The sequence below is a fragment of the Leguminivora glycinivorella genome, chromosome 14 (assembly GCF_023078275.1).
Source record: "Leguminivora glycinivorella isolate SPB_JAAS2020 chromosome 14, LegGlyc_1.1, whole genome shotgun sequence".
Classification (NCBI taxonomy): Eukaryota; Metazoa; Arthropoda; class Insecta; order Lepidoptera; family Tortricidae; genus Leguminivora; species Leguminivora glycinivorella.
The window spans coordinates 10,958,214-10,984,558 of NC_062984.1; the positions used below are offsets into that span (position 1 = coordinate 10,958,214).

The 26,345-nt window shown below is 40.1% G+C and overlaps 3 protein-coding genes across 3 annotated transcripts in view; 1 reads left to right on the forward strand and 2 right to left on the reverse strand.

Moving 5' to 3' along the window:
- The window catches only part of LOC125233039 (nuclear pore complex protein Nup85), a 42,990-nt gene extending 31,673 nt beyond the window's left edge, over positions 1 to 11,317 (forward strand). Inside the window, exon 10 of the mRNA XM_048138880.1 lies at positions 10,747 to 11,317. The gene's annotated coding sequence lies outside the window, so the exon portion shown is untranslated. The remainder of the gene's footprint in view (positions 1 to 10,746) is intronic.
- A 135-nt stretch (positions 11,318 to 11,452) lies between these two features.
- Positions 11,453 to 12,544, reverse strand: LOC125233040 (oxidized purine nucleoside triphosphate hydrolase-like). Its single transcript, XM_048138881.1, has one exon. The coding sequence runs from the start codon at positions 12,491 to 12,493 to the stop codon at positions 11,993 to 11,995; it is 501 nt and encodes a 166-aa protein (XP_047994838.1). The 5' UTR covers positions 12,494 to 12,544; the 3' UTR covers positions 11,453 to 11,992.
- A 1,862-nt stretch (positions 12,545 to 14,406) lies between these two features.
- The window catches only part of LOC125233073 (protein singed), a 124,798-nt gene continuing 112,859 nt past the window's right edge, over positions 14,407 to 26,345 (reverse strand). The window contains exons 7-11 of the mRNA XM_048138934.1: positions 25,923 to 26,079; positions 24,509 to 24,670; positions 23,891 to 24,018; positions 16,255 to 16,422; positions 14,407 to 15,849 (exon numbers count right to left, since the gene is read on the reverse strand). Of these exons, the coding sequence (XP_047994891.1) occupies positions 15,812 to 15,849; positions 16,255 to 16,422; positions 23,891 to 24,018; positions 24,509 to 24,670; positions 25,923 to 26,079 (653 nt within the window). The 3' untranslated portion in view covers positions 14,407 to 15,811. The remainder of the gene's footprint in view (positions 15,850 to 16,254; positions 16,423 to 23,890; positions 24,019 to 24,508; positions 24,671 to 25,922; positions 26,080 to 26,345) is intronic.

The following is a 26,345-nucleotide window of genomic DNA, read 5'->3' on the forward strand; positions in this document are numbered from 1 at the left end:
AGTCTCTGGCATATAATTTATAAGTGTAGGTATTCAAAGAAGAAAATATTAATTTACGTGAAATGATCAATGAAGGATTTAGAAATTACTGACAAATATTATTTTGTATGTTTTAATGTTTATCTTTTAATATTTATTGTGATTTATTTTCAACACGGAGTAAAAGTGTAAAAGCATCTCAAATAAAATAATTATAATGTATTAAATGATAATGCAAGTTTGAATATACTATACTTATGACGTTTTTCAGTACAAAATCGTGCTTCGAAGTTTCGACCCAGCATAATATAATTCGCTTCTCGTTTTTCTTGAAACGAGTTTTAACTTTTTTTTTCTAAAAACATAATTCTTGAAACGAGTTTTAACTTTTTTTTCTAAAAACATAATTCTTGAAAGATTTTACTTTTCACTTTTTGACATTTATCAATGAGGATAGTGAAACCTCAGTGAAACTAATCTCCATAGTGGCATCAACTCCCTTAAAAAGATCTTTTTTACTGAGTAAGGCTTCCCACAGACAGTCTTAAAAATTCATAATCTTAAAAAAAATTTGTATGCAATTGACACTGACAGATCTGTCAGTGTCTTGTCAGTGTCAGTTTGAACTGTCAGATTGCATACAAGTTTTTTTAAGATTATGAATTTTTAAGACTGTCTGTGGGAAGCCTAACAATTAGATTTTTTTTCAATTGATAGTAACTCTGAAGCTAAGCGATGTCCAAAAAAGTATAAGTAGGTACATGACAATATAGTCTCTAAAAGTGGTCAGGAATACACTGTTAAAATCTTTTGACGACGTTAAAAATATTTAGGGTCTGTTTAACAATGTCTAACTAAAGTATAGCTAATCAATAAATAAATTAACTGCGAGATAAAACATCCCACAGTTTGCGTTTTGGTCCAAGAGCTGGCAGGATTTTTGAGCAGGTCCTTGAGGCAACCTGGAAAGGTGCTCAGATGCTTCTCCAATCATAACCCACATCAGGTCTGCAAGTCTGGCAGCTTGGGAGTGGGGCTTTATCGAGCTATGAATTAAAGATTTAATTTTTTGGGCCCAAAAAAGGTGTTTGAGGCAACCTGGAATTATTAAAAAGTGAAAGTAGAGTTCCTCAGAAGTCGTATAGTGTTCATGCCAGATAATTTGGCCGGGTTCTTCACCGCGCCAGAACCGTGCAAAGTGGTAAAAAAATCCAAAAAAGGTTCTTGAGGCAATCTGTCATTTTTACCAGTAAAACATGAGGGTCTAAATAGCCATGAAAAAATAATGCCATGACTTGAGGTGGGTGGGTGGGTGCCATGACGTACCCTGCCATTCGATCTTGAAAGTCAATTTTTTAGTTTTTCGTAAATAACTCGTAAACGGTGGCCCATAGCAAAAAAATATGTTAAACAGAAAATATCTATATAAAATTTCCTACAAGAAAGGTTATGTACGTTTTTTCGATAGGATCAATATATAAATGGACTAGTTTTTTAAAGGTGCGCGGGGCCCGAGGGCATTTGATTTTTCCAAAAAAATTTTTCTCATTCCTATTTTTGGACCCCGTTCTTACCACGTGAAAAATTTTAGCGCGCTCGGACCGAAGATAAAAAAATAACAATTCAAAGTCGGCCATTTTGAAATTTTTTAAATGCTATTCGATGGACCTCAGATAACTAACTACATACAACATTAGTTTAAGTACTTTTAACCTTTTTCCTACCGTTACGGAGCTATGGGGATTAAAAAAAACCTCCATACAAATTTCAATCAGTCTTCAAAGGCCACCATTTTGAATTTTTCAAAATTTTGTTTTTGTATACTAATCTTTGGGCGACTGTACACGCATCTGCCAAGTTTCAGTGCGCTCGGACCATTTTGAAATTTTTCAAAAAAAAAAAGTCGGCCATTTTGATTTTTTAAAAATGCTATTTAGTGGACCTGAGGTGACTGTATAACATTTGTTTTAGCACTTTTCACTTCTTTGTACCGTTACGGACCTGTGGTAATTAAAAGACAAACCTCCATACAAATTTCAATTAGCCCTCAAAGGCCGCCATTTTGAATTTTTCAAGATTTTCTTTTTGAATATAAATTTTGAGGCAACCTTCCACCCGTGTGCCAAATCTCAGCGCACTAGGACCATTTTGAAATTATTAAAAAAAAAGGTCGGCCATTTTGATTTTTTTTTTTAATGCAACTTTTTTCTACTCCGAGACCTGTATGACATTTGGTCGAGCACCCCCCGGCTATCTCTTACGGTTTAAAAGTTGCCATACAAAATAAAAGTGGCCAATTTTCTCACACTCGTAGCATTTTTAATTTTTTTTTAATTTCATTCGAATCAAGGCCGCTAAGAGATTCAACGACCAAAATTTGAGCACTCTACGTAAAGTCGGCCATTTTGAAAAAAAAAAAAAAAAAAAGGCGGCGTCAAAAATTTCCCAGGGTCCTCACTGCCAAGAATAATGTTATACAGAATTAATCTACATAAACTTTTTTAATATTATGTAGATTAATTCTGTGTAACATTATTTTTGGCTGTGAGCCACCGTTTTTGAGTTATCAACAAAAAACGGCCCATGTAATCTATTTAAAAATACTTTCCAACTAAAAAAATTATCCTAGCGTAAAAACCTATATAACATTTCTTATAGGAAATTTTATGTAGATATTATCTGTTTAACATATTTTTTTGCTGTGGGCCACCGTTTACGAGGTATTGACGAAAAACGGAGCATGTAATCGATTAAAAAAAACTTTCTTACTAAATTATCCATTTATATATTGATCCTATCCAAAAAACGTACACAACCTTTCTTGTAGGAAATTTTATGTAGATAGTTTTTGTTCAACATATTTTTTTGTTGTGGGCCACCGTTTACGAGTTATTTACGAAAAACTAAAAAAAATGACTTTCAAGATCGAATGGAAGGGTACGGCTACGGACCCCACCTCATGTCATGGCATTATTTTTTCATGGCTATTTAGACCCTATCTTTTACTGGTAAAAATGACAGATTGCAACCGAACCCTAATAAAACTTATTATATTATATTATTATTTATTTTTTCCACTTTTTATTTTTGCATCTCAGCAAAAGCAAATTTCAGCGGTTTCCAGTCCAGGACGGACAGGCGGATGGACAGACAGACAGACAAATATGGCGAAACTATAAGGATTCCTAGTTGACTACGAAATACTAAAATAAGCGCCAAATTTGAAACATGGGCGAAGGTTTATTGTGCCATAGAAAATTTGAATTAGGCGCCTTTTTTAAACGACAGTATTTGCTTGGCCATAATTTTCTTTAAATAATTTTATTAATGTAAATGTTGCAAATAATTGTGAAAATAAAGTTATCGAATAATAATACTAAAGCCTGACCAGAAATATATGACTATTATTGTCAAGAGGGCGCTGTTTATTCTGATGTATGGGGTGACATTGCAGTTTAGTATGAAGAATAGTTCTCATATTATATTTCTCTCTTTATTAGGCTCTCAGGCTTTATCAATCTATGACTTTCGAGCCAATTCGTCACTACTTTTAAAAAATTTCGTATCTCACGCTGTTCCTCAAAGTTAAAACGCAGTAAGTCTATATGCATTCCATACATACTTACTACAATTTTCTTTTCATTGATAGACGAAGATATGAGTTTTTTTTTAAAGTAGTGACGAATTATTTATGTCTCCTGATTTTTAGGACACGTGTCTTCTGATTTTATTCAAATTGGACCTGGCAACACTGAAATAATGTCAGAATCTTTTCTTTGACATTATTTACAATTTATATTATTGTACATAATTGGTTTTTTCACTATTCTTAAGCTAAAAAAAACACCTGTTTGTCCTCCAAAGAATACCTTATGTACGTATGAAACATATTCTTTCTTCTAGTATGAATTGTACGCATATTGCCAAACTTCAGGTTTAATTAATATAATATTGTTAATCAAACTACCTCTTCTATTTTGCGGTGGATTCACAGAATGATTGAGGATTTGAGGGAAGCATGTTAAGACTGTGACAATATGGTCTTAAGGCAGCCGGCCTCATTGAGAACAAGAAAATATTCTGCTTCATGTAGCGGTTGTTATTTGTTAATATGACATGTCTCGGCAGTGTAGTGACCCTGTGCTTAATTAAGGCTTCAGGCTCAAATCATGGTGAGGGCATTTTTTTATATGATAAACACTGACATTTGTTTCTCAATAAATGTATTATTATACACGGTCAGAGTATAGCAAAAGGACTTAGAAAAATTTGTGAACAATTTTTTTTTTGTTTTTATGCAGTACTATTCTAAAACATTACTTTGTTATAGGTAAACCAAAATGTAAGCGGCCGGTTGAAAAAGTAGCAGAGTCGAAAATGGAAATTAATGAGCTGCAGAAGTAAATTTTAGAAGAATAATTCTCTTCTTTGTTGTATCCTTGTGGCTGAGGGACATGACGAATGAGGCCATTCTTTACCAGTGCTCTTCACGCCACTCAATCCTGGGCCCGGTGCATGCTAGCCTGCAGTGGTCTTTGTCAGAGATGTTATTGTGTCTGCCCAATGTGTGCCCATGCTGCCACTTCTTCACTTCCTTGCCGTGTCCTGTGATTATGGGAATAATATGCAAATAAAAACCAACAATGGGCCATCGAAGAACAGGAGAGGGCATGTGGGCCTTAGAGAAAGAGTTGTTAATGTGAAGACTAAATAAATTCAACAAATAAAATCTCAACTATAATACTGTCTTTGGTACACCCGCTACCATCGCGTCAAATAGTGAAAGTGCAGTTCAGTGTAAGCAAAGACAGTGTACAAGATATACCACTCACCTATGGCATTAGTGTTACTAGACCACATTAATACATAAAGACTATTTTTCTAAACTTGTCCAAAAATTTTATTAAAAAGGTGTCGGAACGCCTTACAGGTGTCTGGGGGGACCAAATAGGGGTTCCTTCTTTGCTCAGAGGTTGAGTCTGGCGGTGCAAAGGGGAAACGCCGCAAGCATTCTTGGGTCTATGCCGGAGGCAGGGGATCTGAGGGGGTTTTTTATATTTAGTTATAACCTGCTTGTGTTAGTTTTAGTCTTTAGGGTTTTAAGATTTAATTATAAGATTAAATATATTGTTCGTAGTTGTTGTTGAATAAGCAGTGTTTGTGTGTCTGACTAACGAAAATATAAATTCAGATTCTAAACGTCTAAACTTGTGTATAGCTCTGTGTTGTCTTAATAAATCCTATTGGAAACGCTGTTGTTGTTCTGATTAGCCAGGCCTAAACGGTACCCTTCACCATCTTATAAGAGTACCAACTATTGGGAACCTGAACCTAAATGACAGTAAGGGTCACTTGCACCACCGAAAATCCGAGGTTAACCCACCATTTTATATGGAATTTGACAGTCCACTAACCTTGAGTTAAGCGGGTGGTACAAGTGGCCCTTAAGGGAACGCTATCACACAATGAAGCTAGGAATATATTGCGCGGACGTCTGCGATTGCACGTGCATGACCGACAATCGATAGTTTGCACAATTCAGTGTATAATCATTATCCAGATCGCGTCCGCGGTCGAGACCCATAATATGTTCCTAGCTTTACCAGTTCCACAATATAATATATCGTCACTACTTTGAAAAAATCTCGTATCTCACCCTGCTTCTCAAAGTTAAAACACAGTAAGTCTATATGCATTCCATACATACTTAATACGATTTTCTTTTCATTGACAGACGAAGATACAAGTTTTTTTTTAAAGTAGTGACGATACAATATTATGTGGTATGTACGTGGCTTGGCCCGAACCCACTGATGCACACGCCGCTACGTATCAGGGAGGCAAGTATGGTCGCCCGATAAATGATAAGATAAAACATCAACATCGTTCATCGCTCGACCATACTAATGCCTGCCAGGGTGCACACGTAAGGCACCGGCCACATCAGAGCGTCGCGTGTCTCGGGGCGCGCAACGGACGTCGGCGCCACGCCACCTGAGTGTAATTCAAAAAGCGTCTCCTCAGTACATTTTGTATAGGAAGGACGTAAGGCGCGCCGCCAAGCGGCGCGGCGCGCGCCACGCCGCCGCCACGCAACCGGGGGCGCGTCTTAGTGACCGGCCACACCAGAGCGTCGCGTGTCTCGGGGCGCGCAACGGGCGTCCGCGCCACGCCGCTTCAGTGTAATTCAAAAAACGCCTCCTCAGTACATTTTGTATAGGAAAGACGTAAGACGCGCCCCAGGTGGCGTGGCGGCGGCGGGGCGCGCGCCGCGCCGCTTGGCGGCGCGCCTTACGTCCTTCCTATACAAAATGTACTGAGGAGACGCTTTTTGAATTACACTCAGGTGGCGTGGCGCGGACGCCCTTTGCGCGCCCCGAGACACGCGACGCATAAGTGGGAACGCTGCCTTACGTCCTTCCTATACAAAATGTACTGAGGAGACGTTTTTTGAATTACACTGAGGCGGCGTGGCGCGGACGCCCGTTGCGCGCCCCGAGACACGCGACGCTCTGGTGTCGCCGGTCACTAAGGCCGTTTTCACATTATCCGATCCGAATATCGGATGTCGGAAGGATTTTAATGGAAAGTAAACTGCATGCTGGGGATGAATCTATTGAGTGGTTCGTGATGGAGTCGTTGGATATCCAACATAGGTCTTTCAAAAGGTGTAGGGGTTTGAAATGAAATTCGTCCTTGATGTAACTTACCCTAAGACCGTTTTCACATTATCCGATCCGATATCGGATGTCGGAAGGATTTCAATAGAAAAAATCCAAGATGGCGCCGGTAATGTATGGGATATCGGTCCGACATCCGATATCGAATCGGATATTGTGAAAACGCACTAATACCTACCCACCGAGCAGTAAAAAAACAATCTGAAAAATCTAATAGGTATAGCTCAAAACATCTATTGTGTTTATAATTTGCCCTGATGTTATGCTATTTTGATACGGGTAATATTTATAGATTCTAAAATAGATTCATTAAAGGAAATATCAATTTGTGATAACGCAGCAAAATTATAAAAAATATATTTAAAACGGTCAATGACTGCAATATTGATGTTAAATGTTTAATAAACGTTATTATTTAAAATTGGTGCAACATTGAGAAATTAATTCTTAAAAAAAACAATTGCCGTGACATTGTATTTATAATTACCTGTAATGTTACAAAATAAATATACCGGTTATATCAAAAGGTTTTATTGAAGTAAATCTTAATTTGTGATATTGCAGCAACTGCATAAAACCAATATTTCAAGTGGTCAGTTGCAGTAATATTGATTTTGAACATTTGGGAAACTTTAAGTTTAGACATTGAAGTAACATTGAAAACTTGATGTTTAAAAGTTAATGTTGCTGTAACGTTGCATATGTAATATAGCTAATACCTTGTTGCAGCAATGTAATAAATGAACATTTAAATAACTTGTAATCAAAACATCCTTGCAATATTATAATATTAGTTTTCATTTGTCATGTTACAATAATATAGCACTACTAATTTTCTGAAAGTTTCAAATTACCAATAAGTTGAATGTTGTTGTCATATTTCTCCGACCTTACATTCTAAACTTACAAATGTGAGGTATGTAAACTTACTGCAAGTTATTGTAAGTTTCATGCTCAGTGGGACACTTTTTGAGAGCTTTGAGTACCTTTACCTCACCTCATCGAATCATACAAGCTGACCCGTACCGTACATCAAGATCGCCCTGCCACGTCACTTTCATTATTTTTTATCTCGCGTTTCGTAATATATTTATATAACAAACTATATATTTTTATAAACTACATAAATTTGGCTTTTCATTCATATTTATTGCTTTTAGGTATATATTGTATAGAAAGAACAAAATAGGATAATGTTATAAAAAAGTTATCACATTTAATTTTTAGGGTTCCGTAGTCAACTAGGAACCCTTATAGTTTCGCCATGTCTGTCTGTCCGTCCGTCCGTCCGTCCGTCCGTCCGTCCGTCCGTCCGTCCGTCCGTCCGTCCGTCCGCGGATAATCTCAGTAACCGTTAGCACTAGAAAGCTGAAATTTGGTACCAATATGTATATCAATCACGCCAACAAAGTGCAAAAATAAAAAGTGGAAAAAAATGTTTTGTTAGGGCACCCCCCCTACATGTAAAGTGGGGGCTGATATTTTTTTTCATTCCAACCCCAACGTGTGATATATCGTTGGATAGGTATTAAAAAATGAATAAGGGTTTACTAATATCGTTTTTTGATATTATTAATAGTTTCGGAAATAATCGCTCCTAAAGGAAAAAAAAGTGCGTCCCCCCCCCTCTAACTTTTGAACCATATGTTTAAAAAATATGAAAAAAATCACAAAAGTAGAACTTTATGAATACTTTCTAGGAAAATTGTTTTGAACTTGATAGGTTCAGTAGTTTTTGAGAAAAATACGGAAAACTACGGAACCCTACACTGAGCGTGGCCCGACACGCTCTTGGCCGGTTTTTTTTTTTTAAATTTTTGTATTTTTTTTATTTTAAGTACATTAATCACTAAAATAGCCATAAAATACAATGATTACGGCTTTCGTGTGTTAAAAATAGTGATTATACCCGAAATCATTGACAAAACTTATTGAAGTGAGCATTCGTATCACCCTATCGGGCGATGTAAATTATTTTTTATCACTCGTCGTACAATATATTTCTATAACAAATTATACATTTTCTAAAACTAGATAAATGTAGCTATTAAATAATATTTTTTATTTAGAAAAAACCATTACAGTTTTCATAAAATGTGCAATAATATGTATAAAAAAAAATCTCATTTTCAGATTTTCCCATTTTATTTTGTATTTTTGTTCTAAAATACATTTTTTTTGTTCCAAAAATGAATTCCTCGTCCTTCATTTATCTGAAAATGATATGTCGCATGCCCTATTTTGTATAGTTTTTGAGAAATATGGTTTCAAAGGAAGCGCGGAGGCGCCAGCCTTCCCCCCCTCCTCCCTCCTAAATTAAGGGGGGCTCTCGATGCCTCCCGATCTTTATCTACTCAGGGCCACCCAATGAACAACTGTGCCAAGTCTCAGTGCTTAATCATAAAATGCAGGGTTCCCATACAAGACATAGCAATAGCGTCCCCAGTAAAAAGTTTATAGAACCCTGGGAATCGAACGCACCTTCACGGCGTGACAGACGACTGTACACCAACGACGCCATTACATAACACGCTGTTCCCGACGAAATTGGGCTATACATATATAATTAATTAAATATAAATAATAATGTCAAATCCATACTAATATTACAAATGGGAAAGGGTGTGTGTCTGTTTGTTTGTCCGTCTTTCACGGCAAAACCGGAGCGACGAATTGACGTGATTATTTAAGGGGATTTAGTTGAAGGGATGGAGAGTGACATAGGCTACTGTTTGTCTCTTTCTTACGCGAGCGAAGCCGCGGTCAAAAGCTAGTTTATTATAAATGGGAAAAGCTGGTTACTCTATAATCTGAAGTGGAAGAATTCGTTGTTTCACCAAAGATAATGTGTGTTTGTTTGTTTGTCCGTCTTTCACGGCCAAACGGAGCGACGGATTGACATGTTTTTTAAGTGGAGATAGTTGAAGGGATGGAGAGTGACATATGCTACTTTTGTCTCTTTCTAACGCAAGCGAAGCCGCGGGCAAAAGCTAGTACAGCACGGGTAGCATGGTCGCGCGATAGACGATAAAATATCAGGCCGTCCCTGTCGCACTATTAGTAAGTGCGATTATAGGGACGGCCAGATGTTTTATCATTTATCGCGCGACCATAATTGCCTGCCTGGACCAGATTATATTGATGATAATTATTATTTGTAACCATTTAGTTAATATTGTCTTCAGTTACCGCGATAGTTACTCATGAAATAAAAACTATGAAAACGGATTAAATCGCGTATAATGAGTTTAAAATTCATCCCGATGTTTCAAACACTTTACAGCGTTCGTGGTCAACGGGTGACTGAGGAAAAATTACAATGTGCAAAAGCTACCCATATTCTTGTATATAACCATTTAGTTGTAGAAGAAAAATATTCACACAACAATAACATAGGTCAACCAGCTCAGTAAATGCAATACTTTACTAATACTATGCCCACACTATGACCTATGTATAATGTATTATACCAGACGTGTAATATTTTATTTTATCAACAAAGGCATAATAAAGGATTGTATTGTATTTTGTATGAAAATAAAAAATAGGAAAGCAATATAGTAATAGTCAAATATTCCATTAAAAAAATAAAAAATACTTAATAAATCCATAAAAGTTCAAATGATAAAAAAAACTTCGGATTCGAACCCACGATCTTCTGCATCATAGTCAGTCGTTTGACCGAGACGCCATTTCGATTTACATTAGCAGTGTCGAAATACACGATATGTATCTTTGTTGACAAAATGCGTCATTATTTCTGAGTCTGCTTGAGTTAACTAAACCAATATCTTTAAATAATTACTTGTCAAGAGCCAAATGTCACTGATGACAATGTCAACTAAAAATGCGCGAAATATGACGGCTCTGTGTCTGTACACAAAATTTGGCACGCACATTTACGTAAAATTAATAAAAAATTCACAAGGATTTGTCCATGATTTCTGTATGAAACAATGTATTTCATTCACTACCGCGACGACGGATAATGTATAGTAGATGTATGCGCATATTTTTATTTAGTTGTAGTGTGCGGTGACTAAATAAATGGTAGATGTTTTTTGTATGGAAAGCGAGCCACCTTAAGCAGCAAAGCTGTGATTCTGCTGATTTTTATGAAATCTATGAAAATGAAACGTGCATTTTTTTATAGCTCTTACAATTGAAGTTTGCAGTGTTAGAGACCTGTTTAACCCAGATAACCCTAAATGCAAAAAATCTTACCCCCGGATTTTTCGGGATATTTTGGTATATTGTCACTTATACCCACTAGAAAAATCCAGAAAAAAGAATCGGTGTTATAACACCTGGTAATGGGGAAACTGGGTTGGGTTTTTGGAAAAGTTTTAGTTCTTAGTAACAGATGAGTAAACTTTCCTTAGGCATTTTAAAAATGGAATCTTATAAAAATAACATATGAAGTTTCTACGTTGTTATGTACACATAACAAGAGACAGTTTCTGAATTTCATGCATGGCATATAATTTCCAGTTATTTTGTGTATTCAGCTTCAGTATCAAAGATTTCCTTGAACATAACTTAGTTATAATTTTGTGAATGAATGAATGTTAGGTAACATGTGTAAAGTTAACTTGTTTCAAACAATGGTATGGTTGGTTGTATATTGTTGTATGTGAAATAAATTAATATGTTTTGTATGATTTATTTTAATTTGACAGACCCGTTAGCTTGCTTATTTCATACCAGACAAGATTCTAATGGCCATGACGCGATATGACCCCACATTAGGGGTACATGTAAAACAATTAAATAAATGTTAGGTACAGGATCATTCTTATACAAATTGACTGATAGATTTGCAGTGATTGTAAAAATAGTAGTTAAAATCTAAGATTTTTTGTTCGGCTTATCACATAACCCCCATAATATTATACCAGTTGTTTTACCCCCAGGTTGGGAACTACTATTATACTAGATGATAGTATAGTTAAATCAAACATACTAAAGCAATTATAATTTGTATGAGTTTGAGTGACAAGGCAGAACATTAAAGGATTTGTAAGCAACACATATTGGCATTAAATGAGAAAGGCAAGAAAACAGAGAATATCAAATTAATTAATGGTATTTAATTAGTTACTTTGACATTATTAGGAACAACTAAGTTGTATCACAGCCTAAGAAACAATCTTATAATGACATGTTACATAATAAATCACTTGAAATAATACTAAAGTAAGGCAAGCATGCCTATTATACTTAATTTTGTTATGATAATATATTTTTATCAAAATTAAAGTTGGATCTTAAATGTTAACAGCAAACAGTTACTACAATCAGATATTAACACTGTCTAGGCTCCAGATTATACTTCATTTCCTGTTAGCATAAAAATCCTCCATGGACTGCAACTCTTCAACATTATAATTTATAATTTTTTCATGTCCCTGATAATGAAACTTTCCATAGAAAAGCTTTCCCTTTAACATGTATGGGTACCATATCGCATCGTCAAGCCACATGTCTTTATATGGGATTTCATCATTATTGTACCATTTGGGGAGCATTTCTTCTGTTTCCGTAGGCGTTCCTTCGTAAACGGTTGTACTAAATACTCTCACGTCCATCATTGTCGATTCACCTTCAAACGTAAATTCTAGGTGGCCAATATTCTTCATGTCGCTCTTTTTAACGATAAGACAACATTCTTCTTTCAACTCTCGCACGGCTGCTTCCACTATTGTTTCATTGGGCTCGACTTTACCGCCAAAACCGTTCCACTTGTTTACGCCGAAACCGCGTTTCTTCAAACCTAAGAGTACTTGCGTGTCGGTACGTACGAAAACTATAGTAAATAGTTTCTTAAGGAGCATTTTTTAAGCAAATTTTAAGTTGTTTTAATTAACAATTACGATAACGATCGTACCGGCGTACCGGCTTTTTACTAGCTCTTTGTTTTGACAGTTTTGACGTTTCGTCATCTTGCGAAATGGTTGCGTTCAGAAACTAATTAACATGATAAGGTAAAATACCCCATAATGGACAAAGATGCCATTATGGACAAAAAAACACAAATCCTTAAAAATAAGTATCTAAAATTAGTTTCTAAAAACTGACGGCTATGTACCATAAACTAGAGTTGTAGAGCTGTTTCATTTTGAAGTTTCAATTAATTCGGTTATTTCTGAAGGATTTGGCGACAAGATAAAATTCACCAGTTTACTGAAAAAAATATGAAGACGAATTCTTAGTAATGTTGCTAAGAGAGTTGAGTTCATGTATAAAATAATAAAAAAATAATACTCGGTGTAAACTTGAATGCGTTTTACTTACTGCATTAAGCATGAGATAAGGTATAAAACATACTAGTTTGTTGCTCCAAAGATATAAAGAAATGGCGTTATTTTGCGAGTGTCCATTACTGGAACCGAAAAACTGCCTACCTCCTATGGTGGACAAGGAACAATTTACAAAACCAAAATTTACAAGAAACAATCCTATGTTAAAATAACTCAAACTAATTGTATTTATGGTATATAAAATTGACTCATTGAGTATCAGTTGGCTTTAAAAGTAAAATTTTAAACTTATTTCACTGTCCATAATGGGGGATCCATTACTGGAGAAACTAATAGGAGTATCTATTCTGCAATACGCTTGAAATGTAGAAGAAGGATAGGACATTCAAGATTTAACACGCTTGGCGGTAGAATTTTTACATTTATCAGTGAAATATCAAAAACAGGCGATTTTTTTTCTTAAACTGTCCATGATTGGGTTCGTCACCTTAATTTAATTTATAATTTTCATCTAGTATAATAATTTTCAATTTCAAAAAACTTACCTAGTAAAATTAAAATTGTATCCTCAAAACACTTGTAAGCATAGTTACATGGTAAAAAATTAGTACATACTAGGTATGTGATTTATGAAGTTAATAAAATATTTCTGCCGTTAAAAATAGAAAAAAACCTAAGTTTCTGAGCAAGCATTAGATTAGACGAGGCACCACAGGAAGTGAATAGGGGGTTCCCAGAAAAAATGGTAAATCAAGAGCTAATTAAATTGATGTGCTTGTTAGGGGAGTTACCTTTATTTGAATGTACAATTGCCAGACATTTCTTCCGGGGAAAACAAGTGCCTAATATTGAACATTATTTTTACTCATCTCCTACGCTTTATTCTGCAGCTGTTCACTCGCGTGAGTATTGTTTCAATTAATTCTAATTGAATGTCAATAACGACACGCCACGTTGCGTTAAAGAGAACGATTTTTTTCAATCGTGTATTGAACTGCCACCACATACATGAGATGAGATTAGCAGCACCATCTTCATAATATAATACTCATGCTGGTCAGGCTTTAGTCATTTATCGAGATAATAATTATGTACACAAATAATTGTAGCCACTCTGATAGTAGGATTTCAAGACGATTTTGTAAACAATTATTTACATACTTCATATATAGGCTATATGGCCATAGATAGGGTCAGTTAACTTGCAGTTTATCCATAAACTTATAATCACTAAAGCTAGGAACATACTACGCGGTCGGCGCGACCGCGACCGATCAGTGTGCACGGTCTTCGGGACGTGGCTTCGGCTGACCAAAACATCCAGCGAGCCAGATTTCGATCGGACGTCCGTGCGCTCAAGGCCACGTCCACGACCGACGACCGATAGTTTTCACGGTTAAGTGTATATTCATTGTCTAGATCCGCGGTCGCGCGACGGCGGACGTCCGCGTAATATGTTCCTAGCTTAAGGCTAAATGAAACAGCACTTTACAATATGATTATAATTTATTCATAAATAGTTTACAAAGACATTATCGTACAAATATTAATCCAGGATCAGCATTCTGCGTACACCAATAAACATATTTTGTTCATTATAAAAACACGCTCCCAAGTAAGTACAAAGGTTATCTGAGTAAACGTCGATCGTTTATATACAATGCACCGGTTATATAAATGTATAAAACACCCCATGAAGCGTGGAATGGACGATTATATTGGAAGCGGCATTCGCCTTACTCTATACTTAAATAACCTAACTTACTTATCTTTATTTTAGTTTATTAGTTAGCCAGACGCGCTTGCGCTGGGCTGGATTTAGGGCCTACCGACTATAGAAATATTGGGAGTACCCAAAACGTATAAGGTTAAAATTTGCAGTTAAAGCGTTGGCAACATTTCAATCGCACCAACTCTGATGTCTCGGCGTATGTAGAGCCCCGTAGCGCACAGCGCGCGCGGCCGGTATTGCGTGAGCCCTCAACTTAAATAAGTTCCACTGCTGTAGGCTTCAGTCTCATGATCCTACGCCAATACGTAAACCGTATAAACCACCGACTAGACACTACCTATAAATCTCGAAAATATACGTCCCGAATATAATTCTAATAATAAATAATCGAAGCCGAAATGGTCAAGGGTAAAATATCTTAAGCAAGCGTAGACAGATCTATATGATGTTAAAATAATTACGATTATAATGAAGCGAACGATCACACCCGCAACGCGGAGAGTACCTTAATAATACTAAATGCAAAAACGAGCGCCGCTGCAGTTGAATCCTTTTTCGTTTTTTTTTTTGCCGAAATGTATAAGGACAATGATTCACTCATTGAGCAACATTCCCGTTTTTACTATTTTTCTTTACCAAACTATTGGCAGTTGATTCTTGATAGAACCAGTTGTTTGGATCGTTCGGAGGCCGCCATCTTGCTGTAACAAAATGGCCGCTGGGTTTTCAAAATGGCGTCAACTGAGCGGTCACACACAATTGTTCACGATGCGCGGGAACTGGAGTTCGATACTCGATAGCCAAATGTTTAGTCTCGTATGCTATGGAAGATTACGTGAACTGGTTTGTAATCTAGGGTTTATTTCTAAGGAGATTCATTTGAGCGAACCACTTAACTAACGCCGTACAAAATTGAAACTTACTACTATAGTGGATATGGACATTGATCCAAGCATATCCAAGTCTAAATGACCCTAAAAACAGTCTTTGATACTGTTGTAAAATTAAAAAAAATTGTCTAAACATTGGTCACGCTCTAACCAATATTTCAACAATATTTTTACTACATTAAAATAGGTATGTTAATGCGGGCATCAGCATGTAATGTATCCTGTATCCAACGCTGGTTCGTCCAAAGGAATCTCTTGTTGCTGTCGTATCTAATACTCCCAGTGCGTCGCCGAGCTGAGGTCAGTACCTGCAAGTATAATTTTTCAATTAGAAAATGCATAACAAAGACACAAGTAATAAGTATACTCGTACCTACGGCAATAACAAGATTCTCATACGCAGATAATATGAACCAATATCTTTCCATTCATCGAATGAAAGAAGAATATACAAATTAACAATCTTCTTATTCGTAGCAAAAAAATCCAGTACTTACACGCAAAAAAAAACATTGTGAAAGGTTTTTGCCAGAGGGGTAAGAAAATCTAGGTATTAGGTACCTACTGTACGATTTAAGTAGGAGGGCAACAGCAGAACACACGTTCCGAGAGTTCACGATTGAGCCTAGGTTTCCGGCTCCGTTTCCAGTGGACTTGATCGTTTTTTCTTCGGTGTATGGTATTTATTTCAGTGTATGGTGGTGTGTAGTTACCCGCTAGACGGAAGTTGCCGTTCTTGACGGCGGCGAGGTACTCGCGGCCGGCGGCGGCGCGGATGGCGAGGCGCGTGGGCTCGCGCAGCTCGAGGTGGAAGCCCTGCGGCGAGTCAGAGTCCATCGTCACCGACTCGCCGTCCGCGTGCCAGTACTTGCCGTTTGACCCTGAAAATATAAACATGTTGCTTGTTAGTGAAAGTCTGTTAATTTGTCACTTCGCGTGTCTTCTGAAAACACTCAGAAAAGTGTACTCGGAATCTACAGCACTGCCCATTCTGTCACTAAAAAGAAACTTCCCGAAATGTCAAATTTCACTACTTCACGTTTCTGTAACTGCAACCTATACTTGCAAGTGACGTGCTTCATACAACAAATACCATACCTACAATTATTTGGGACAATTTGATCATCAGAATTGAATCTGCTAGTGATTCTACCCAAAAGTATCAGCATCTGTGACAAATAGGTTCTCGGCCTCTATTTAAGAAAAAACCGGCCAAGAGCGTGTCGGGCCACGCTCAGTGTAGGGTTCCGTAGTTTTCCGTATTTTTCTCAAAAACTACTGAACCTATCAAGTTCAAAAAAATTTTCCTAGAAAGTTTTTATAAAGTTCTACTTTTGTGATTTTTTTTCATATTTTTTAAACATATGGTTCAAAAGTTAGAGGGGGGGGGACGCACTTTTTTTTTCTTTAGGAGCGATTATTTCCGAAAATATTAATATTATCAAAAAACGATCTTAGTAAACCATTATTAATTTTTAATTACCTGTCCAATAATATATCACACGTTGGGGTTGGAATGAAAAAAAAAACCAGCCCCCACTTTACATGTAGGGGAGTACCCTAATAATACATTTTTTTCCATTTTTTATTTTTGCACTTTGTTGGCGTGATTGATATACATATTGGTACCAAATTTGGGTCGGTATCAAAACGACTGGATTCTCAAAACGACCAGAACCACATAAAGACTTGATCGCAAAACGACCACATCTGCAAAAAGCCTTTATCTTGTAATGACTTTCTAGTAAAACGACCACAAAGCATAAAGTCTGAATATCAGAACGGCTTACTATCAAAATTACTTGTTCGCAAAAAGACCACCTCGTAGAAGGTATAGATCTTAGAATGCCCTAATAGCAAAATATAAAAATTTTACCTTCCAATAAAATTTGTATTATTTTGCCTGGTATATCCGAGGTCTTTATAGAGAGTACGTCGTAGACGTCGCATCGGACCGATAGATGGCGCCATCGTTCGTTGTAAGTCGCTCCGGCGTCTCACCGCCGCGATGTTGGTAGTCCCGTTTTTCCCCACCTGCAACACAAGGCCCCCCGCGCCCCGACTCGCCACCAGCCACCCACATTGTTGAGGAGAAGTGCCGACGGTATATTAAGCCTACCAGGAAGGCATCACTCAGACCTCGGATATACCAGGCAAAATAATACAAATTTTATTGGAAGGTAAAATTTTTATATTATTTGTGCCGTTTGTATATCCGAGGTCTTTATAGAGACCTGTTTATTATCTCCTGGTGGCGAGTCAGCTGGCGCGCAAGCCTTTGGTAGCCCTATTGGCATGGCATAGCATAGAAGAATAAGTGAATCAGTTGAACCGATTTGACAGATGTATCAGTCGAAATAGCCTTCGATCCGCGAATATCTCGGTGCCAGAAACGCATAAAGAGATTTTCGTGATGACGTTTAGCTTTAGTCAGCGAATAGTTAGAGAAATGACATTATTATACATCGCAGATCAAAACCAAAAAAAAAAAAAAAAGATGTAGGCGAGGCTGACTTGAACAAGATACAAAAACCTTAGATACACTATTATTATTAACAGACACGTTATTTTATCAGGTTATAAACCCAATTTCAGACACAAAGTGTGGAAATTAACTGTAAAAGTAGTGTAACTATCTGTACTGTAGCAGGGTAACGTAATTGATACTGCTTTTGTCAACCCTTCGTAAAAATTATCTAAATCAATATTAGCTTTGATATGACTATTTAAAGTCCAACGTCTTACGTCCATATCAAACACAGAAAAAGGTCATCACTCACGTGCCCAAGGGCTATTTGTTACAATACTGGTATTTTCGATCAGACTATTTCGCGTCAAGCGAGCGCGGTTGCAAGCGAGACTCCTGAACTCTGAACTCTTTTTAGTGAGGGCATTTGAGGATACCGATCGCTCGGTAAGACTAGCCTAGAAGATGAAAAGTACGAGCGCTGTCGATTGCTACTACACTGGACGGAGGTATCAGTCGATTTCTTTAAGTCAGTCATTGACTCTTAGGGTAATCCATTACCTAATCCAAAACCCGATGCGACGGATTTCTACTTCGTGCAATGAAGGTCGACAGAGTAGACTGAGAGGTGGAGACGTCAGTGTCGCATCGCTGGTGGTTGCTGAACACGTCGTGGTAGCAGGTCAAGGGGTGAATTTAACACCGCCACACATGCGCGCTTTAAGAGCGTAGGCGGAGCGCAATAATGGCGGTGCACCGCACTAACGCTGGCGTTGCGCCCAGTGGGCGCTAGCGGGAACGAACGAGCGCTGATAGCGAAGCGGAATGCGCTTTATGTGTGGCGGAGGCTTAATACGTACCGTTGTACGGCGTAATGCAGGGCTCTCGCAGACGAAGAGGTACGATGACGGGCGAAGCAGAAGAAGGCGAGGTCACCGAAGGTCACTTACTTGGCTCCCAGGGGGTGCATACTGACCTCGTACGACAGTCTGTTGGAGTCAGCAGTTACTGTCGTAGTTACTCGTAACAGAAGAGATGTAGTCCTGCCATCGTACAGCATAACATAACATACAACTGAACTGTGCATAGCATATAGTGCTATGCGAACCTTAAGCCGGCTGCATGTCACTTCAGTCGCCAGCGCCACCGCCTGTTGAAGATTATTCTCCATCGGAAGAGCTTTACTTCGTACAATGTTCCGATTATTGAAGGTCTTATCGGGCTGCAGATGCAAGCAAAACAGGGGCGATTGGCCTACAGCTATCGGCAGCTGTACGAGGTAATGCTGGAAACTGCAGCGGTGCAACCTTCCTCTGTAGACCACGAAAGTTGTGAAATTTATGAAATCAGGTTCTACGATCGAATCAAGCACTATATTAATTGAGTATAGTCGAGCCAGATGATAACTACTGAAGTACTCCTGAGTTCCTGGCCCCTTTCGCTTTGAGCTGGAATCTGAAGTTCACTAAGGCGAAGCAGGTTTATTTTTCCCAATTTGTTTATTAGAGGCTCGGCGAATAAGTTAATCTCTCGAATGGACAGGGGGCGCCACAAGCCTCCGGGAAATCGTCGTGTACTTGGAACCCCCGCGGCCAGATTGCCGATTGGTTTTGGTGTCCGCCCGGTAAACAGACGCACGCTCAGGATGCAGGACGCTGGCTCGAATTCAGATCTGGACATTCTGAAAGGGATTTTTTTTTTTAATTCCGCAAACCTTTACGATGTCTTTGACCTACACAATGAGCGATGTACAGGAATCACAGGGTCTTCTCGCGAGGCGCCTCTCCGATTAGATAGCTCGCGAACATCGTCAGGACACCCTCGCAGCAGTGCGGCTCCTCGTCCGGTTATTGACGTCTTACCTCGTTCAACTATGGGTCTCCAAACCACGTTAGGACGTAGCATCTTAAGAATTTATCTGTTCTCACTTCGGCGACGGAGGAGTCCTTGGTCAAAATAGAGTGTAAATACAGTCGTACTTCACGGGAACTGGAAAGAGAAGAGTGGATACCATAGTGTACGGGATGTCAGCTGATAGCGGCGCCCGGCGTCACATTGGAGGATAGTATCAGCCTGGTCAGCAACAGAGTCTGCAACGATACCGTAGCAGACGGAGCCTGGATAGTCGTGGTCGTGGCACCATTGTAGGGGAAGACAGTGTTCGCGGTGAGCGTGACATCTTAGGCGCGACGGGCGTTATCAGCGTGGCGGCTAGCAGCACCAAGGGCCCACATCAGCAATCTTACCAGCTTGTCACTGCAGCAGACGCTGTTATGTTCGGCGGTGAGATTGAGACGGCCGTCGTCAGCTCGAAAGGCGTCTCGATGCCCTGTCGCGTCGCGCAGTATTGTGCTCGGTGGCCCTCTCGAGGTCGCCGCCGTCAGCGCGGGAGGCACCGGCGCCAGCGTGGCAGTCAGCTACATCGGTGAACAGCATCAACAGAGTTCGCGGCGTCGTCACGGCAAACGCGGCAGGAAAATTAGCGACGCCTTCGCGGCAGCCGCAGTATTGCGCTCGGTGGCGCGATGAAGGTCGCCGCGTCTGCAATCTTACCTCGTGCGATCGAGGCGACATCAAGGCGCCAGCATGAGCGTGTCGGCCGACGACACCGGTGGAAAACTTCAAGTAGCTTGCGGCGTTGTCACGGCAGACGCAGAAGGATTGCGACGCCTGTGCAGCGGTTAACAGTATTACGCTCCGCATCACCACTGAGGCGCCAGCATAAGCGTGGCGGCCAGCAATACTGGTGGACAGCTTCGGCAGGGTCGCGTCTCGCGTCGTTGTCACGGCATATGAACGCTCTACATCACCATCGAGGCGCCAGCATAAGCGTGGCGGCCAGCGATACTGGTGGACAGCTTCAGCAGGATCGCGGCGTTGTCACGGCAGATGAGCTCGCTGCATCACCATCGAGGCGCCAGCATAAGCGTGGCGGCCAGCGATACTGGTGGACAGCTACAGCAGGTGGACAGTCAGCAGGATCGCGGCGTTGTCACGGCAGACGAACGCTCTGCATCACCATCGAGGCGCCAGCATAAGCGTGGCGGCCAGCGATATTGGTGGACAGCTTCAGCAGGCTCGCGGCGTTGTCAAGGCAGACGCACGCTCTGCATCACCATCGAGGCGCCAGCATAAGCGTGGCGGCCAGCGATACTGGTGGACAGCTTCAGCAGGATCGCGGCGTTGTCACGGCAGACGAACGCTCTGCATCGTCACCATCGAGGCGCCAGCATAAGCGTGGCGGCCAGCGATACTGGTGGACAGCTTCAGCAGGATCGCGGCGTTGTCACGGCAGACGAACGCTCTGCATCACCATCGAGGCGCCAGCATAAGCGTGGCGGCCAGCGATACTGGTGGACAGCTTCAGCAGGCTCGCGGCGTTGTGGCGGGGGCAGAAGGTGGCCGCGCTGGTAGCCTGCGTATTGACGACTGATCACTAACGGCACGGCGCTCGCGTCGGGGCAGCAGCAGACATACTTACAGCGTCGCACGCGATGCCTATGCGGCGGCCACAACGTTGTTCGGCGGCACCGCAGAGATGGCCATCGTTAACGAGGAGGCAACTTCTACGCAACCTCGGCGGCGCCGACGCGGCGGACAACACTGCCGCGGTCAGCGGCGCTATCGCAGCGCTACAGTAAGTTTCGGCGCCGACACGTGGCTTGGGGCCTCCGCACCGAATCGGAAACCGAACATATTCTTTCTAAAATAATATGAATCTGCTCACCCATTCGTCGGAGAAATTCAAACCTCCTTGAAGCGCGGTATTCCTCCACCGCGCCCGCCGCCGCCGCCGCCGCAGCCCGCAGGTCGCGCAGCACGCGGTCGCGAAGCACGTGGTCCCCGGAGCACGTGGTCCCCGGCGGAGCAACTTACCTACGTTACCGCTTATATTCTCGCGCGAAACTTTTAATACGCGGATAACACTTCCTACTTTAGTCTCGGAAATGCGAATAGTTTAAAAAGAAAACTGATTAACGGTAACGATTTTTGCAGCATGGAACTTTCTTACAAAAAAGTGGGTAGAATCATAAAGCACCGCTCGTTCATTTCTATAGTGAGAACCCCGAAAGACGAATAATGATCGCTAGCGAGGCATAATATATCTCATTATTCAAGACGAACGAGCGCAAATTAAAAGGGAAGAAAGAATTGACGGATGAAATTGAAAAATTTCATAATTCCGAAACGTTATAAGCCACTTTTTAAATAAAAACACGAATAACTCTGGTTTGACCAGAAATAACAAGGAAATAGAAACTAAAAGATTAATTTCGAGACACCATGCTATAAAAATGTTCGAACGGAATACGCGACAACCGGTCACTTCGGCGTTCGACGAAACAAAGTGGGTGGCTGGTGGCGAGTCGGGGCGCGGGGGGCCTTGTGTTGCAGGTGGGGAAAAACGGGACTACCAACATCGCGGCGGTGAGACGCCGGAGCGACTTACAACGAACGATGGCGCCATCTATCGGTCCGATGCGACGTCTACGACGTACTCTCTATAAAGACCTCGGATATACAAACGGCACAAATAATAACTAGATCGCAAATGAACTTAATCTCAGAATGGCATGGTAGCAATTAGTCTTGTTAGTAAAATAGCATGAAATGTATGATATCGTAATGAATAGGTACGTCTCGTGTTTCAACATTATAAAAGAGCCTGCATGGAATCCGCTTTGGCACCTTATCCCCAGATTTTATTTCCACACTAGTTCTATGAAAGTGACTGCTGTTTACCATCATTTATGAAACTTAAAAAATATCCCTTTTCCTCTTTTCTCTTCCTGCAAAAACTCTACCTACTTATAGTAGATACATAAAACATAATCCAAGTACCTACCTATCATGGCACAGACACGTCAATGCAAGGTTCCAGCGGAAACCCACGCCCATCCTGTGGACAACTTGTGTCCATATTCTCCAAAACATTTCGGAGATCAAGTTAGATTTATAGGTATGTGTACTACGTTCAGGAAGTAAATAAATAAAATAAAATAAAAGGTTCAGGAAGTACTACAATTTTATTTTTGTCCTGTTTTACGCAAGTTGAGTTATAATAAAGTTTTTTTTCTATCTGAAGTAAATATGTGTTTTATTGTACAAGTTTAGAAAAACCAGCAATTAAAAGAAAAAAAAATTGTTAGGATCGCCTTTTTCATTCAAAGTTTACTTACGCCCTGGCTCGCGTGGGCGACGGCGATGCGACGCATACAAAATCAAACCTTATCGACATGGAACTAGACGATGCGATGAGACGCGACGGCGACGGTCGCGCGACCGTCGCCCACGCAAGACACGGCGTTAGTTATATAATAGTTCCCACAGCCTAGGCCTAGAGGTGGTGACCCTGCTCACGAAGCAGGATAAGTATTTATTTAATAAGTAGTACATATGGACATATTTTTGCTATTCTGATAACTAGTCGTTTTGATACCATAAATTGTAGTCGTTTCACTAGGACTAGAACTTAAAACAACTGTTTTAAGTTCTAGTTATTTTGCTATTAGGGCATTTTAAGATCTGTACCATCTACGAGGTGGTCTTTTCGCGAACAAGTAATTTTGAGAGTAAGCCGTTCTGATTATTCAGACTTTATGCTTTGTGGTCGTTTTACTAGAAAGTCATTACGAGATAAAGGCTTTTTGCAGATGTGGTCGTTTTGCGATCAAGTCTTTATGTGGTTCTGGTCGTTTTGAGAATCCAGTCGTTTTGATACCGACCCCCAAATTTCAGCTTTCTAGTGCTAACGGTTACTGAGATTATCCGCGGACGGACGGACGGACGGACGGACAGACAGACATGGCGAAACTATAAGGGTTCCTAGTTGACTACGGAACCCTAAAAAGGCTCATTGCATAAAGATCGAAATAACTCGCCCTTGAAATAAACGGCTCCCTTGGGTCCGCGTACGACTTGTATGGTCTCGTAGTTGGCCTTGTTGCACTCCAGTCGGACGCCCTTCGGTCCGACGAAGCCTTGCTCGCACTTCAGCACTAGAATAGGCCTGTGAAATTACAAGAGGATTGCAACTTTTCATATTTAATCAGCTTATTATATCTACTACGTATATTGCAATATAACTTAGATCAATCCAGAGACTAAACAACTGTCAAATTAATTCAGCCTGTGTAATGGAACTGCAATGACGAACGAGCTTCACTATGCTTGTAGATGACAGAATTAAGAGGCCAGTTCATGAAAAATCTATCTCAAACTGGCCTGGCCTTTAACAACAAGAGATAATCTTCTACTGAGGCTCTAGTCTAGTATCTAATATTAAAAAAGGAGTCATAGTTGTGTCACTCTTTATTCGAGCCTGGGTGTGGCCACTGTGGCCTCAAGCCACAACAACGCGTGCGTGTACTTCTCCCCTCGCACCATCTCTAGCACGTAGCACCTATCTCGGTACTTTACGAATACCCACGAAACACAAGCGAGCTGTGTTGCATCGCAAATGAAACGGTCTATAATTTGTGATATTCAACGGAACTGACCTGTTGATGAGATAGAAGTAGTATTTGCAGTTGTCGTCGATGGTGTCCGCGTTGGCGTAGAGGTGTCCCGATCGCTTCGTCATGAGGTACTTGCCGTTGTTGGCGCGGAACGCCACGGCGCCGTCGCCCTGCCAGTCCAGTTCGAACAGAGCGTTCGATGACCTGTAATGTTATAGTTCAAGGTTAATTGAGGATGTATTATGAGAAAGGTTTTGAAGCAAGATTCTTTATTCTTGGCCAAAGCGTTATAGCCGCTTTTTGCCACAATTGTGGGACTGCATAAATAGTAACTTATCCTAAAAATCGGCGTAGCCACTACTTTTACGAAAAGACTGTTATTTGCAAAGTCGGACGTATCGGTCCAAAGGGTAAAAAAACTAGGTAGATTTAGGAATTAGTCCAGTTTCTTCACGATATTTGCGACCTTCACCGACAAACAACGAAACAACAATAGTTATTTGTTACACAAGGCAGCAAAGTTGTATTTTAACCGAGTGTGGAATTGCAACACGAACTAGCGAATGGATTCTAGGGTTGAACTACGAGCGAGCGAATGGATTCTATGGTTGAACCACGAGCGAAGCGAGTGGTTCGAAAATAGAATCATGAGCGAAGCGATACACATGAGTTAAAATAACTTTGCATCCCGTGTGTAACACATAACTTTTCACCTCACTAAAGCGAGGAAACACGCAATAAAAACAACTGGAACATAATTGCACAGAAATAAGTCAATTTGCGTTTATTACAATTTCCACGAAGCACCGACCGACACCACAAAAGTTTCAAATTAAGGATCAAGAAGAAAGGTCTATTTGGGTGCGTTCCGTTTCACGTGTTTGAGATTGCAATGTTACTTAAGGTGCGTTCTGAATAAGTACAATGGAAGAGTCAAAAATACAATTTCTTGTACGATTTCAAGTGTCTTATGGTAAAATCATGTTATAAAATTGTTTGAATTTTATGTTTAGTACCACCTATCTAGCACGACCACACCCCATGTCAAAACTCCGAAACCATGAGGGTATTTTTTTTTAAAAGGTACCTAAGTACAAAAAAGTACATTTTTTTTCGTGAATTTGTACTGCAACAGAAATTTAAAATCTCGTTAAATATAGTGTGGTCGTGCCAGGGAGTACCTACCTAGCACGACCCCGGGCCCTATGTCGAAACTCCAAAATCATAAGGGTACATTTTTTTTAAACGTCAGTACAAAAAAGTACATTTTTTTTCGTGAATTTGTACCGCATCAGAATTAATAAAATCATCCGTGGTCGTGCTGTATAGTATCACACCTTCAAGTCGCGCTAGATATTTGGAGTCGCGCGCGAGAAAGCAACTTAAGCCAGTTGTTGAACTTTTATCAGAACATTATTTTTCAATAGGTAGTTAGTCATGTATAACAGGCACTTACTTATTATCAGAGGCGGCCTGGATGCCGCCGCCGGTCTCGAGCGTCCAGTAGCGGTCCTGCATGGTGCGGATGTACCAGCGCTTCGTGGCCCAGTTGAACTCCAGCTGGAAGGTCTCGTGGGACGAGATCTCATCCTGGTTTGCTGTCACGTCCACTCCTGGAAAGATGAGAAAAGTTTTTAGTAAAGGCAAGTTTTTACTACTACACATTACATCTGTCTAGCGTCCTTTGAGGATGTCTGTGCGTGAAGGAGTGGCACTGAATGTTAGAAATACGCGCATAATCTTATGGAGTGTCAAACATTATGCTAGCGGCAGTCGTTGGAACGGACAGCACCAGTCGTGCACCTAGCGAATAGTAAATGATAATATTTGAATTAGATGTAGTAAATTTACATACCATGTTTACTATTAGCTATAATTA